Source organism: Tachysurus vachellii, chromosome 5 (genome assembly GCF_030014155.1).
Source record: "Tachysurus vachellii isolate PV-2020 chromosome 5, HZAU_Pvac_v1, whole genome shotgun sequence".
Taxonomy (NCBI): domain Eukaryota; kingdom Metazoa; phylum Chordata; class Actinopteri; order Siluriformes; family Bagridae; genus Tachysurus; species Tachysurus vachellii.
The window spans coordinates 17,255,887-17,272,721 of NC_083464.1; the positions used below are offsets into that span (position 1 = coordinate 17,255,887).

The 16,835-nt window shown below is 36.7% G+C and overlaps 1 protein-coding gene across 1 annotated transcript; it reads left to right on the forward strand.

The window, feature by feature from the left end:
- Nucleotides 1–931: 931 nt before the first annotated feature.
- dtx3la (deltex E3 ubiquitin ligase 3L a) lies at nt 932–6,623 on the forward strand. Its single transcript, XM_060870068.1, has 4 exons — nt 932–1,219; nt 1,314–1,480; nt 1,855–2,066; nt 2,158–6,623. The coding sequence occupies exons 1-4, from the start codon at nt 1,138–1,140 to the stop codon at nt 2,225–2,227; spliced, it is 531 nt and encodes a 176-aa protein (XP_060726051.1). The 5' UTR covers nt 932–1,137; the 3' UTR covers nt 2,228–6,623.
- Nucleotides 6,624–16,835: the final 10,212 nt, after the last annotated feature.

The window sequence follows — 16,835 nt, forward strand, 5'->3', positions numbered from 1 at the left end:
TCACTGCTTCTCACCCAGACAGCACTATGCATAGAGCAAAGCATGCTGATGGTAGCATCATGTTGAATTACCCAGTGCATCTTAGTTTCTTTTCTGACTAATGCTCTTTTGACACAATCATTGAATTTTCATTGTCATGGTTGTGCCTTATTTCTATATTTAATAATGGACTTAATTATTTTCCAGCAGATTTTTTAATGATGAATCCACGATTGATCTTTTTCCAGACCATTATGTAAGATAGCTTTTGCTTTTATAGCTCATTGGCTATCATGAGAGTTTTTGTTTAGATATATTTTGGGTCTTTCCAGGAATTGACTATGTGAGATTATGTGACACTAATTGCACACAGGTACAATCCATTAAACTAATTATGGGATTTTTAGTTAAAAGTGGACTAATTCTAGGTTTCACAGTAAATGGGATCAATTTTTCTTTCTTTTTTTTTGTAATTTATTTTAAAATAATGTTGAAAGCTAGTGAGCCATCCCCCAACTCACTTCTTCTCACTTCTGTGGTACAGTGTGTAGATTTACACAACATATAATCCTTGTTAACTCAGTTTTAAGTGAGAAAGTTAACTTATGAAAGAGTTCATAGTTAAACAATCCAATCTACGTTCCTTGCCCCTGTAAAAAAAATCCTTTACCTATTAGTTTCAATATAGTTCATAGACATTACTTAAAATATGCTTTAAAATGAGTAAATAAGCAGTGAACTGAGACAAACAGTGGTTTAGAATTTTATCAAGCATTGCTATTAAACAGATCTGATGTTGCACTTCACAATATCACCAAGATTATTCTGTCATTTTTCACCTACAGAGCTTACTAGAATAAGGAAATAGTTCACAGTTCACACCCACACCGTGTCATGCTTCCAGATCTTTGGGTTGAGCAATCAGCAGACTCAACTAAAACAGGATCAACTACATTCAGCTCTCACTCTGCAGTTTGTCTATTCTGTATGAATGAGAGCACTACAACCTGAGGACGGATTTTAATGCAGCAGTTAACTTAACACAAAATTTCAATTTTTATTTAAACACTGATGTTTAGTGGTATGCTGTCCATTGTGCGTTGTTGTTAGCACATCAGATATATACCGGGACTTTATCTTAGCTATATAAACCACATCATGGGTTCTGAGCAAAGTAAAGATAAGATGCATTGCACCAGATATATAAATGGCACTGGACCTCCGACACTGGCTGACCAAGGTATGTTATTGTGTTCTCTTCTTATACTAGCTTAATATTGCTCTATGGTACTGTACAGTCCAGGGTGTAAACCAGTTCATTTTTTTATGAACAGTTCAAAATGGTACCAATGGAGCTAGCAAAAAGAACTCTAAAATAGTAAATGGAAACCAACCAGATGACGGGCGAATGTCAATAATGCACCTGAGGAGGAATGTGGAAGGATACCCAAAATGTGACACCATACAGATAAACATGGAATTTGAAGATGGAATACAGACGGTCAGCTTATACTGCTTTTTTGTTATTTTGTATTAATCCTTTATGTATTAAAAAAATGTATGCATGACATAGTTTCAGTTAGCTTATTTAAACTATTAGAAGTAGTCTTGAGGACATTCCTCCCTGAGTTTTCTCTGCTCTGTGGTATTTGGTTCAACCGGTTTCAATGCTTTAGGTTACAATAACATCTGAATTTGTTTATAATCAGGTCTTTGTGACAGCTGTTTATAGGGCTGTGAGTAGTTTCTGGGGTTAATTAGGAAAAGTCTAACTGCAAGCAATCAAAGCAAAAGGCACACTTTATTGATTAGTGTGTTTTGACACTATGACACTATGACCATCATTATGATAGTGTTTCCTTCTCTCCTTTGAAGGAGAATCATCCTAATCCAGGGCAGAAATACTACGGGCTTAAAACAGTGGCCTATGTGCCTCAGAACAATGAAGGAATGAAGGTGTACCGCATGCTAGAGGTAGCATTCAAACACAAGCTGCTGTTTACAGTGGCAACTACTAGTACTGGAGAAGAGCGAGTTACCTTTTCTGACATTCCTTTAAAAACTAAAGAGAGTGGTGGCCATGACAGGTGAGAACTGTGTGAAATTAGATGTCTTGTGATAATGCAGTTGGTAGTATTTTTAATAGAAGTTTTATTTCCATTATATTTTCTTTGTCAGCTTCAGCTATCCAGACCCGGAGTACCTGAAAACAGTGACAAAGATCCTGAAATCGAAAGGGATCAAATAAGAAGGAAAGTTGAAAGATGAACAATATTCCAGCATAATATATGGACAATTTTACATCAAAAAGTGACTTTCTTTATTTTGTGTATATATGGAAGTATTCACAGCCAGTCAACAGACATGTTTCATGTTTTATGACAGAGTAGTGACTATTATTGCCACAGGCCAAACAAAATGAGACAGAATATATTAAAACTTACGAAACTTAAATATTTGTTGCACATATGATCAATATGGTCGCTTTCAGATACTTATAAAACTTTCTTAAATTAGTGCTTTGATAAAGGCAGATGTACCAGGATGGTTAACTCATTAAATCTAGAGTTAAGACACTGGCACTGTACACTGATAACAGAAAGTGTAAAAAAAAAAAAAAAAAGAAAAGAAATGAAAGATATAATATAATTAGATGTATATTTATGGCCATAATAATTGACTTTCCAAATAGAATAGATCCAAATTACTCCAAAGAATTCAATTCCCAATTCTTAAAATTCTGGCAAAAGTTTTACATTTCAGATTATTAAAAATAAGGTAATTTAAACAAAAACATCAGAATATCTTTTGACTGGCAGTGTACAAGGGAATCATTAAAAGAACATTGGCTATGTTTGCTACAGATGGTGTTATGCTATGACATCTTTTGTTAAGTAGTATGGAATGTTGTTGATCAACTGTCTACTTGACAACAAGAGTGTGTTGAATGCAAGAATGCAAAGAGATTACACTGTACTATATGCCTAGCAAATTATTTTAGTCACCACTGATATTTTTTTAGAATCTCTGTCATATAAACCTTTTTTGTTTGTTATTTCTGTTAGTATTTATCTAGCACAGCTTGTACAACCTTACCAAATTATATGTTTGTAATATTGTATTTCATTGTATAGTAAAATAACCTGTTTTAGCAGGAATTCGTATAAAACATCATTTACATATTTACCTTTAAAATTTAAACGGATAGGTGTTGATTACACACTAAGGTGACTCTCACACCTCAGACTCATGGGACATGCCATTTGATTCATCAGGCAAGATGGAAGACTGAGAGTGTAAATTAAAACTCGTAATTATAAGCAAAAGTGTCAACATTAAATGTTCCTAGTCCATTGATTTTAGTTTGTCAGTATAGATTCACTGCAAAGCTATTTTTCTAAAAGCTAGAGGGTAGACTACAGGTAGGCTATATTTTTCCTGTTCGACTGCTATGCGTCCGGCAGATTGCAGAGTCTGAACTTTTTCAGGATGATGGAGACCCTTTTGTTCTCTTCAAACTGAATTATGGGCTGGGCTTCACACAGACAATAAAGTCTAATCAGATTGGCGGGACCCATTAAAGAGGCCTCTGTCATCTCCACAGGCGTTCTTAAACCACTTTCTCCTGCATGCTCCACCAGGAGTCATCTGTCCCAACTGTCAGCCGCTACCGCTGCTATGACAGCTATCAAATCTGGCCAGGCTACATCACCTCATCGCCATCATCCTCCACCACCCTACAGGAATCCTACAGTCCTGCCATTACTCCTTCTGCTACTGAAGAGCAACACTAGCCAGCCTCTATTCGTCACTGTAGCCCACATATGAAGTAAATACTTCTTCACATAGCCATAGTATCTATACCCTGTCTTGTATACTGCTAATATTGCTGTACATGACACTGGATTCATCTCATAAGTGCACTGTGTGACAGTGACAGACAACACATACACTCTGTTTTGTGTCAATAAACTGTAAGTTGAAATCATCCCCAACTACAGTTCTTTTATGGCAAAATGCAAAACCTAGATTTTAAACCGAAATGATTTTAATTCCTCCCTGTCATACTGTTACTATAGGAAGGCTTAGCAGTCTTCAGCTTCCTACTTAGCAAGTGATAAATAGGCTTTAGGCTTGATTTCATTAAGCTCTTTAATTTGGAGCACAATTAGACTTTTAGAAGACAAAGCAGAATCTGAACTTGTTAATTAGATGTGTGGAATCACAGGTGCTGATGATGGATGCAGCTTCTGGGATTCCACTTACAGGACAAAGTTGAACCGGAGAAACCTTTGCTCTTTCATTGGAGGCCTTTGCGCTGAAGTCCTCGCCATGATTAATTCCATTCAATTCAATTTTACTTTCATTATACCACACATAACATAAAAAACAACAGAGAACATACCAAAGTTCTCTCCTTTTTGTATGTGAGACATACATAATAAATACATCAAAATGCACAGGGCAGTCTAGACCACATAGAAGTATACAAGAACTTTAATAAGTATAGATCGCTGACTGTAGACAAGTTTTTGACATATAAGATAAAATGTTACCTGCTGGACCGGTTCCTTTCAGCACAGATAAACATTAGATACATTAGATTAGATCAGCATGCGATACAAACAAAATGAAATTAAAACTTCATGTACAGCTTCCTCAAGGTTCAGAAAAAGTATGCCAAAGAAATTCATGAAATAATCTAACTGTTCCTCTGTACAACTGAAGATAAGCATTACTTTTCTGAGTCTGTGTGTAATGCGATTCTGGGAACCATCAAATTCAAGCAGGTTTGTTGTGACAGAGGAACACATTCCATTTGTGTCATGGAGTGTCCTTTTTACAGGCCCTATAAACCTTGCTGACAGGGAAGAAGAGTGACAATACACACTGTGTTAACCTGAACCGTATCCGTAAAAAGAATGGCAGTTGCCACAAAGGTGAGAGTAGTCAATCTTACAACGGAAATGGTTTATGAAGTGATAAATCTTCCGTAAGAGAAAGACATCGAGCATTTTAGCCACTACTTCTTTTGTACTGATGGGAATATGCTTTACCTTTAGGGTATCAAAGAGCCAAAATGAGAAACAGAAAATATATGGAGAACACTCATAATGGTGACTTTTATTCTCAAGAGGAGGTGATTTTTTTTTTTGGATGTGTTAAGACATTAGGTTTTTGAACGTAAACAGATTAGATCCATGTCCAGTATTAAGGTGTATGAAAATAAATCAGAATCAGAATACTTTATTAATCCCCAGGGGGAAACTGGTACACAAATTTCTGTTAGTGGATCCACAGTTCCAGTATATACTCCATATATTATTTTTATTTGGACGTCTTTCCTATTAGTCTCATGATAGTTACTAAATAATTGATGATACTAGTTACTGAATAAAATATGAAAAATATGATTTAAGACGAATAACTAAATAATAAAACAAAATCTGCAGGCATTAATATGAATCTTAGAATGGTTAGAAATAAAGAGAGACAGAGAGATAGAGAGAGACATGGAGACTATCCATCTCTGTGATGTATGACTCTTTCTCTCCATCAGTTCCCTCAGAGAGATCCGATGTTGCGTTTTCATAAGGCCACCAGCCAACACAAAAGCTTCAACTTTATGCCATTCATCTGTGGAGCAGGTCCCATTTGCAGCTCTTTGGCCATCTTGGACTCTTTTCATCAGACACAGAGACCTGTCAGACATCCAGGCCATCTGGGCCCACACAGCTCTTTCACACTAAGTCAAATCAAAGCAGCCAGAGATCAGACTCTCTGATAACCCACATACTCTTTGTGGCCTAAGGTTATTCCCCTTCCGCATTCATCTGCCATACATCCTCATTCACAAACTACTGATATCTCCATTATGGCTGAATGACACTAGCACTTTTAAAAGAGCACAGATATGGCCTTGTGATACTGTTGTATCCTCTCGTTGTGTGGCCTTTAACTGGAGCATAGATAACCTCAGTAGAGAGCTCATATTTAAAGAATGCCTGTTTCTCTTCTCTTTTACCTTTACAGAAAGAGTTATGCAGTATAGACCAGAATATTTGAAAGACAGATAAAGTCCTAACAACTGAGGCTTAGAAACTGTCAGGCCTTGTTATCTGTATATTACTTTGGTCAAGAGCACACATAAAGAGATATAATATGGTTTGTGAATACCGATTCTGCAGTCTCACACGAACTTTTAACTCGTCTGTCTTTTGTTCCTCTTTGCATTAGTTTGCATTAATGTCTTGCTAAAGTATTAAAGGTGAGTGGGAAAGAGTGATCATTTAGCAGGCCAACCATCTCTGTTCTTTGAGCCATTCCATACTGGAGCCAATAAAGCTGGGATGAAGTGCTCTATCTTTCACAGCAGACCAATGGGACTAGTAAACTATGTTGGCTCTGTTTATTAACTCTTATGAAGAAAGGTACCGGTGAAGAGCAGAGTATTAATTTGTTAACAAATAGAAAATTAAGTTATAGCAAATCTGTAATTTGTATAAGAGATGTGTTGTAACCTATTAATGCAGTGCTAAAATGTACAGATATGTACAAATATGATTTAAGCTCAGTGACGTTCGTGTAATAAACCGTGTACTATAACTTGTTATTGTGTGCCCTGTTACACAATGGGCTACTAACTTTGTATTAGTCTGGATTAAGCCCAAAGTCGTAAGAATTTCAGCTTGTTGTATTGGTCCTACACGTGTTTCTAGACTCCTCAATACCTTCCCCTGTGTTGAAAGTTCCTCTGGGTGGTTTCCTGGCCTGGCTTAACTGCCCAAACTCCCAGCACTCTGTGATTAATGACCTTTAAGGTGACAAATCACCACAGTAACAAAGCATTGGAATAGAGGAGCAATGGGGCCGGGCTCCCTGAAATCGATGCTCCATTGTTCTCTCCCTTTCTGCACTCTTCTCTCTCTCTTATTTTTTTTCTGCCATATAGAGTGGTTTAACAGGGACACCGTCACCCAGATCTGTAACTGGGATGCAAGTTGCATGGTGTGTATTTTTGAAAATTCTCTTCTAACCACAGACGGTGAGTTTTATCATGGATAAACAGTTATTAATTGTTAGATACAGTTTGGAGGTTTAGAAATGTCCAAGGATTTTATTTAAGAATTTTATTAAAACTACATTTTCAATTTATCCATATCCAACATTCTGTGCACCTGTGTATCTGTCCATCTCTGATCTTTAGTCCACATAAAGCAAAAATATATTGAGTTCTACAGACATCACAGTTTCACAGGCTGCAGAAGCATAAATATTATATTATAATATTATAAACTTGCAAATGCTCTTCTACACAAACATTCATGTAACAGATAGTTTACTTATAGTACATAAGGTGCATCCAGTGTTGGACAGTAACGCGTTACTGTAACGCAGTTACTTTTGACAGTAACTAATACTTTGATGCATTACTTTTTAAATAAATTACCTCCGTTACCGTTACCATATGGTGTGTTGTCCGTTATTTTTTTAAATGAATTCATTTTGGCTGAAGTGTAGTACAGCCTAACCTGTTTACAGCAGCGACGCATTGTAGGATTGGTGAATGCCAACCTCTGTAAACACAAAGACGCCGCACTGTGGGCGTGTTTCCGTTTATTCAAGTATGTGCGGCAGTAATGGCGAGTCAACGCGAGAGCAAGACGAGTTTCTCAAAGTGGAAATATGCTCATTATTTCTTTAAGTTACTTTTAACAGTAATGCGTTACTTTATTTGTGTAAGTAATCAACAAAGTAATTGAGTTACTTTTTGAATGAAGTAACTAGTACAGTAACTGTAACTAGTTACTATTTCTTAGTAACTAGCACAACACTGGGTACATCTTTCTCACTTTCAAGTTTTAGAAATTGAAGTCTTTTTATTATGTGAATGTATAAAAGTACTTCAACTCAGCTGTGATATTTTTAGGATGGTATAGTTGATATTACAGATATTACTCATTCTGGTTAATCTTTTGGTTTTGGTGCCATGAACAGGGTTCCCATGTGGTCTTTATGCACATTTCCATTCAATAAAACCTCCCCTTTAGTCTTAACAATTTCTTTTTTAAATTTGTTATAGATATTTTTGCTAAAGGTCACAGATTTGAAATCACTCTCCAAATGGATGCACTGAGAGGTATTCTGTGTTATGTTTCCATCATGCTCCCTTCATGCGCTCGCTCTCTCTCTCTCTCTCTCCCTCTCTCTCTCTCTCTCTCTCTCTCTCCCTCTCTCTCTCTCTCTCTCTCTCTCTGTCTCTCTCTCTCTTGCTCTCTTTCTCTTTCGCTTGCTCAATCAATATTAAATGTTTTACAGTCAGTGCTTGAGCATCTAAATGTAAAAATAATTATTTATGCTATGTCAATGCATGTCTTAATGGCATTTTGATTTTTCCTGTGATTTTTTTATTTCATTAGCATTATTGCAGGTGATAAATGATCACTAATAATTAAAATATTTAACTTTCCTGACTGCATTTTCTAGTTTGCTCATTAATAAATGTTCATGCAACTATTCACACTTATGATTAAAAAAAATGAATTAGCCACTAATCTATTTAATACAAAAATGAATATAAAGATAAGGTATTGAAAAGGTTCATTGAAAAGCATAGTTTTATTCTTACAAACAAAAATCCTACTTCCTTTTTCATTGTTCGTGATATATAATTATATTTATTATTTCCGTACCAACAGTGAGGTCAAAAAGCGGTCTAATACCACATCAAATATCTGTGATTTATTATTAATATTGTGCAACATTGCAAGTTGCTCCTTTGAACAAAAAAGATTTTCTGTAAGTTATTCCATTGAAGCACATGTTCAGAGAACACAACAACGGATATGAACCATTGGTCAAAGGTTTTATATATATATAAACAGAATGTGAGGATCTAGAAGTGAGTAACATTATGAAAAGTGTCCTTACATACAAGCTATGACATTCCACCAGCAAAAGGTCACATCAGCTGAGATATTGTCTTATTAAGATTGAATAATTAATGTGTTAATGTCCCTGATGTAATGTAAAAATACACAGACCCCTTTTGCTGAAAGGGAACACAGTCTGAAATAGGTTTTATGTTGTACTTTTCACACTACTAGCGTTAGTCTTTGGACAGTTATTTCAAGTGTATGTCTTTTGTCCTTTTATTACATACAGTAGGAAAGACAATGTGGAGAATGTAGTGTGTGTAGTGTCAGACAATTCACATAACATTTCAATGACATGACTTTAAGAAGTTCTCGTTTGTCATTTTGCATATGGTATTGTTTTTGCATCTGGAAAACCAAAGTGTACCTGTAAAATACACTTTTTTGAGCTGTTAATTTTGAGGTTTCCATTGTTGTCATTTTACACAAGCATGCTTTTTACACACTCATAAGAATCTCTAGTAATTATCACTCAAGTTATTTATCTATCAGAAAACAATCTGGAAACAAAAGATTATATTAAAAGATTAATATACATTTATACAACCATTAAAGGATAATTTGCCATTGTCTATTAAACTAAGCAGCTTTGCTGCATCTCATGTGATTTTGTTGGCTACACTGGAACACTGAATAGCCGCAGGCAACTGGGAGAACTTCTCTATTTTATTTCTTAATAAACGGCTTTTCCTCCACAGAAGCCTGATAGATAGCTCCTTTTTCCACTCACAGAGGAGGGGAAGCCCAAGGAGGATATGCTTCCTGACAGTGGGTCTGTCTTCTTAATGACTGGGACTGCACATAACCTTCAAACCAGACTGTGGCACCACCCAGTTGCTGACAGCTCGACCATCTCCCAAAGCTCCAATAAATGTCAAGCACTCATCTCTCTCTCTCTCTCTCTCTCTCTCTCTCTCTCTCTCTCTCTCTCTCTCTCTCTCTCTCTCTCTCTCTCTCTCTCATGCTCACATCTCTATTCCTGGATTAACAGGGGTCTCATAAATCTAAGCAGCCCAACTTCTCCCAGGTCTGTGTGGGCCCTAACAATTGGTACTGGCGTTGTATTCATTTTCATTTTTCTTTATTTCATACGGCTCCTTTCCCTTCAGCCCGTCTTTCTTTATGACCTGCATTTAAGACGTGATGCCCCGTCTAAGCTGCTCTCTGTCTATAGGGCTTAAAGGGAGTCAAGGGGATATAATATTTACAATGTGAAGGACTTCATAGCTCATCTCAAAGGGAAGAGAGAAAGAGAGAGAGAAAGTTTGAGGTGTCATATAGGGTCAATTCAGGGTCATAGTAATGTGGCTGCTATATCTTTTAATGGCTTTATCCACATTTTGCCTTCTATAACACCTGTTGCTGGAATCATTCATTTACACTGTTTGCCGAATGCATTGATTTGCTATATTTTATTGAATTACCAGGATTATTTTATTTAAAAAATACATTACAGGTGTACTGTAAATATGTATGACAATAACTAAAATGCATATTACTCATTTAACAAAAAAATGCTAAACAGCAGTAACAGCTGCTCACACTTTTTCATACAAACTGGCTTTTTTTCCTGGAATTCCTCAGACCTGGTTTGTTACCTCTAGTGAACCTTTCTATACAACTCCTACTACAGTAACTCAAGTGGATTAAGTGCTTAAACTCCCAGGAATCATCAGCAGGTCCTGACATAAAATTCTGTAACTACTTAAAACCTTTCCTCTCAGTTCACTGTAGCTACTAAATAATTCATAGAAGTAATAATATGCTTGCTGATAAATAACTGTATAATAAGCTGTGAGTTTAAAGGGTTAAGGTCAGGTGACTAAACAGGCTATTTCACACTTTATATATACTTGCAATATATGTCTCACACTGCCTCCTTCATTTACTTTTACCACCTTTACAGCACTGAGGTGAGTTTGAGGTCCTGCAAATAAAAGAACACTTGATTCTACCACACAACCTTCACAGATATTGTATAGTATAAATGCAAACTCTTAAAAAGATCTCCTCAAGAGATCTCCCCTTTAACAAAAAAAATGTATTAGAAAGTTCTATCAATGTTAAACTGTGACATTTCAGAAACAATGTACCTGCAGTGTTCTAACATATCTGAAGTAATAAAGGTTTACTACTCAATGTTATTAAAACTTTGCTCACACATTCACACTTACAGCATTTGGCAGACATGCTTATCCAGTGCAATTTACATTTCTAATCTCATTTTATACAACTAAGCAAATGAGGGTTAAGGGCCTTGCTCAGGGGCCCAGCACTGGCAGATTGGTGGACCTGGGATTCAAACTCAAAACGTTCTGATCAGTAGTCCAACATCTTAACTACTATGCTACCACGTCCCCTATAACATAACATTGTTAGCTGGTTTGGATAATAACTAGCAGTTTTCTACACAGGTTTTACCTTTTCTGAATGGGAAATAATTTCTTGTAGTGCTTTACATACAACCTGTAAGGTTCCCTCACATTGACAAACTATAACATCTGTTAGGTGGTAAGGTGTTTAAGTGCACTTACAATGTTTCTTAAGAATGCAGTCTGCTTGTAAGTAGGTGAAAATCTCCTAATGAAAGACTCAAAATCATACACTTGCACCACACACTTCACAACAAAAGGAAAAGCACAGTGTCATTTTAAACTTTGACCCCATGTCCCCACCTTCATGCTCACTTATCATCTTTGTCAAACTGATGGATGTCATAAGCATGTTGAATGATTTCATTTTCAGATGCACCCACCTGCTCGTATGAGATTTATGGACCAGGTAACACACGTATGTGAACCAATATGTCAAACTGTCCAAAATTACATCTATTTGTGTCAGGACTCTGCCTGGACTTTGGCCATGTGCCTTTCGTTTATGTTTCATGTTCACGTGTCTGCCCCGCCCTTGTATTTTCCGCCCCGCCTCTGCACACCTGTCCCTTGTGTTTAATGATTATTTGTATTATTTAATTGAGCCGCGTTGCCTCGTGCAGCGCGGAATCCTATTGTCTCCTGTCGTCGTCATGTCTGGTTATGTCTGTGTCCTGTTTCGTGTTTCTTTAATTTATTAAATCCCCGTTTTTGTTAAGCTGTCCTGCGTTTGGGTCCGTTTTTATCCCGCGTTCATTGACAATTTGTTGGTGACTGATGTTAGTTACTGTCATAGATGGCATAAATTAGTAGCAATTTTCATTCACCAAGCCAGATTATATAATATTGTACATTTTCATTATGCATGCTTATTTTGAACTACTATAAATTTCATCTTGGGTTCATTATCTTAACACAGACTGTCTGTGCAGTCCCATTATAAAAGCAGGAAGATTGCCTTGGTGAAGCTCTACTGTTCTGTATTTTGCCCAACACAAGTGTAATATTGGGAATTTTCTTCCCAGAACAATGACCTGTAAAACTAAACTTAAGACCCAAATGACATCCTCCCTTTAGCTGAAGCACTGAGTGATGAACAACATGAAGACATCCAGATGACACCAGCCATACATCCATCCTTCTGTCCAGACCTCCACAATGTTCCCTCCTTGGATTACAGACCAGCCTTCACCTGTGCCCACCTTGGCATCATCACCACCCCCCTCTACCACAGAGACAGCACGGAAATGCAATCAGCCTCCAGCTCCCTGCTGGTAATCCCATCTCCCTGCTTGTGTCAGGGCGTTTAGCCTTACGTGAGGCAGTGAGTGATAGCAGTGGAAAAGTGAAGAGAGGCTGAGGAATGGCTTGCAGACTCAGGAAGAGCAGAGGCTGAGCACACATCTAAAAAGAAGCAAGGGTCATTGCTCTTCAGAAAACACTGAATGGAAACAGAGTTTAAGACTTAAACTTCAGGCTGATCAGCTCCATATCACAAAATATTTGTTAAAGCCTGTGCATAAAAAAATTAAACCAATTCAAACTTCTAATAGTAAATAAAAAAATGTCCCTTGTAGTGGCCCTATATAATTAAAATGCTTAGGCATTTTGTACTATGGAGTGCTTTTGCAAAGCAAAGTTTTATAGAAGGCTTGTTTATGAAACAAGATATATTGTACAATATGAAAAAAGGCTAAGTGGCTTTGCTAAAAGGATTTGTTCTTAAAAAAATATGATCGTTACAAAATGGAATGAAGTTGGAAATGAAAATAATTGAAAAAGAAAATCACTAATATAATTCACTAATTACACATATATCTTGAATTCCACCATTGATTAATTATCCCTGATCCAGAGCATTCATCCAAATCATTTACTTGTTCTGTCATTACACCTTGTGATTCCAGAACACGCCATATCAAATGGACCTAATCATTCTCTCACTTTCCTAAATCTCTTCAAATAGTACATTTTTGCAATACAATAAGGTTTCAGCCTTCTAACAGTGAATTACAATTATTTGCCATATTAATTTGTCTTGTTGAATAGGAAAAAGGACAGGAGCGTATGTTCAACTTGGTCATGCTGGTGATTCATAGCTCTGTCTCAAGGGTTGGATTAATATTTCAATGTAATTATTAAATCTTCTAACATTAATGCTCAGGCCAAATGTAATCATGTGAGTGGTGGCTTTCATTAAAACAAGGAGTTTAAAAAATCACTGAACAACTACCTCAGTAAATGAGCAATTGGACACCTTAAATAGGAGACCTGTTCTGCATTTTGATTGAGGGTGATATGTTCATTACTGCAGCCATAAAGCACCAGAGAGATAAGACAAGGGCATTTCCTGATTCATTGGTGTTTTTTTAATGATACATGAATCAATGACAATCAACTTGACAAATAACATGACATATATTTATCTATCAATGAATATTGTTAAAGGTTTCTCAATGCATAATTTCCAGGATTTTATTAGTAAATACTAATTTTAATAATACTTAACAAACTAAGATATTTCTTTTAAACAAAATTAGCACACTTGTCTAGTTTGGTTTAAATTGTATACATGGATTAATTTGCCAGAGGCATCCATCTAAGCATGCTTACCTTAATGCTGTTTGAATGCTGGTAATTGACCATGATATATGTCCGTTCATTTTTTACAACAATAGAGCTGAATTATTCTCACTGATTTCCCCATGTGAAAATGAGACATAAACAGTGCTGGCAGATCCAGTGAGGAGGAAGGAAAGCTGGGCGTATGTTGGTGACAAGCATCATGCTGTCATCTAGCGCACACTCTGCCTCTGCCCTGGGGAAACACAGGCCACGGTGAGATGTAAGTCCGATTTAATCTGCACCGAAGGTGTACCAGCATCTGGAAATTCATTCATGACGAAGTGCAATTGTTATAGAAAGTGTGCGTGTCTGAGACTCAGTCATGCAGGTGGCTTGGTCATTGGGGGTCTGATTGGTGAGGGGGTGATGTTCAGTATTATTGACTGGGGCACATGGAGCAAGCCCTCCAGGTATATTCATCTCATTCCTTGATCTGATGTCATGTCATGCCAAATGAGAGCTGTACCAACAGACTTACTGATAAGATCTGACTGAGGATCAAGTTCAAATTTCCTTTTGAAAAGCATTGAAATTCAAATTAAGGGTGAAAACACTTCACTTTGTTGTAGGCAACTTCAGGCACTATTGAGCATACCTATTATCTGCTGAAATGATCACCTCAGCTGAACCCAAACAATTTCTAATTCCCAAAGTCCAATTTGTTAATTTGCTGCATGATATTATACTGATATTACACAACCATACATTTACATGCAGATCAATACAGACTAGTTTACTATCTAGTTTGTGTCTTAAGATGTTATCTAGTCTTAAAATCTGTCAAGGAATTGTATATCTGTAAGGAGAAAGAAGGTAAGAAATGTTTTTTCAAGGTGGGTCCTTGTGCCTGAGAGAACAACCTATTTGTCCTTGAGAGCATATCCACTGTAGCACTCACAATCCACTGTGATTTATTGTGTGTTATTGTTGTGCTTTTCAATATTGTTCAATAGCCAGGTGCTGATTACCTTTCTCTACTTCCTTGTCAGGCTGTGGCTTTCTGCCCTGGAGGTCCAGGGGCTTTTTAATTGGTTCTGAGAGGATTTTGCCCCTTTCATCACTGACAAATTTGATCACTTTGAGGGTTGGGTTAGGAAGCAGGGAAAAAGACAGTAATAAATGCTATATCATGCCTTGTAGTGTTAGAGGTGCCTTCAAGTGGAGTGTTGAGAAAAAGAACTGTGGTGAGTTTAACATGATTAGTAGAGAATATTTATTATAATTAAAGATATTTCTTCAGTCAATGGCACACTGTAATTTTGTAAAAAGGGAGACACATATTATAACATTTTAACCGTATACATAATATATATCATCTTCATCTGCAGTTATCTTTATAAAATGGTTAAAGGTTACAAATACTGTATAAAGGCATGGTATGGGAGAGGAAATATTTCTGTATGCTTAAAGGAAAACCTTTGCACATTTTTTGTCTCTAGCCTCTATATCTTTGTCACTGCTTATACATCTGTTCAGGACACATGTTGCAATATAGAAGGTTTCACTATAATCACGTTTCAGAATATGGCATAAAGTTACTAACTGTGATTATTACACATCAGCATTGACATTACTTTTATAAAAGGGTGCAAATACTTTCAGGTGTTTCTAAGACATTTTGAAGTGTTAATAAAAGGCTGTAGCTTTAATCATAAAAATTATGAAAAAAAAAAAAACTACACAGTTTGTGCTACAATCAAATAATCTATGGGCTGGAGTATTTGCAGACATTGCCCTCTTCAGGCCAGTGCAGGCCACATCAGTGCCAACAGTGTCGATTTGAGGCGTGCTTTATTCTGTATGATGGATGGCTGAGTTGGGCTGACTATATTGCTGTCCTAATAAAAGCTGCCCTTCAATCCACATGGCTGTGAGTGGAGCTAGAATACGTTGCTACCTTTCAGAGAAAAACTGCCCTATGCCTCAGAAATGAACAATGTTTCTCTGAATACAGTGTCTCACCTCAGCAGCACTGAGAGCTATATTTGCCCCCTACAATTTCTTTTGTGCAAAGGAAAGCTGCTAAAATATCCTCTTGAATTTAATTCTGGGTGAGAAAAAAAAAAGAGACAGAACAGAGCGAAAGAGGCCAATTCTAAAAATACTCAAAATGTTCATTAAAAACCATATAGCATTATTATATTTCACTGTATGTTTAAATCTTTTATGTATATGTCTATTGCTAATGGTGTTGGACTGTCACCTGAAGCTAATATTGAGCTTAAAATGAAGCCAGGATCAGTAAACAGTGCAGTTGGCAGAGGATCGCTGTGTGCACAAGAATTCACTGGTGATTTCCTTATAGCCTGGAGCCCCAGTTAGTCCACTCCCTATACAAATAATGTAAGAAAAAATCTTGGTCAAATTAAACGGCAGTCCTAGTCCAGTGGTTAATGGTTCTGAGCCAGTGACCAGGAACCTTAATGCTAGAAGAGCCAGACATTAAACCTTTAGGTACAGACATATGTAAACATGTATATCGGTGAATTACAGTGTGTAATGGATTACCTTCTATTAAGTTGTAGAGGTTGCAGTAATTAGTGCCATGGTCTGTTACAGCATACCAGGTTTCTGAGACTGACATGGCCTATGGTGAATATTAATGTTGTTCACATACAGTGTTGTTCTTAAGGTATATATTAAAATGATATGTGTAAAGCAAATTCAATGAACTCTTACTGATACATGGCAATTTGTGAAGAAATCATAAGGAACCAGTCTGAAGTTTAGATCTTCCACATATTTCTTCCGTGGTGCCATGTGCTTTGCGGCAATGAAGTGGACAGTGGCTGACTGGAGCTGTAATTGTATAAAGCAATTTTCATTTAATTTAATTCATTCATTCATTCATTCATTCCAGCTTAATGCTCTTTCAATAATCACACACACACACACACACACACACACACACACACACACACAC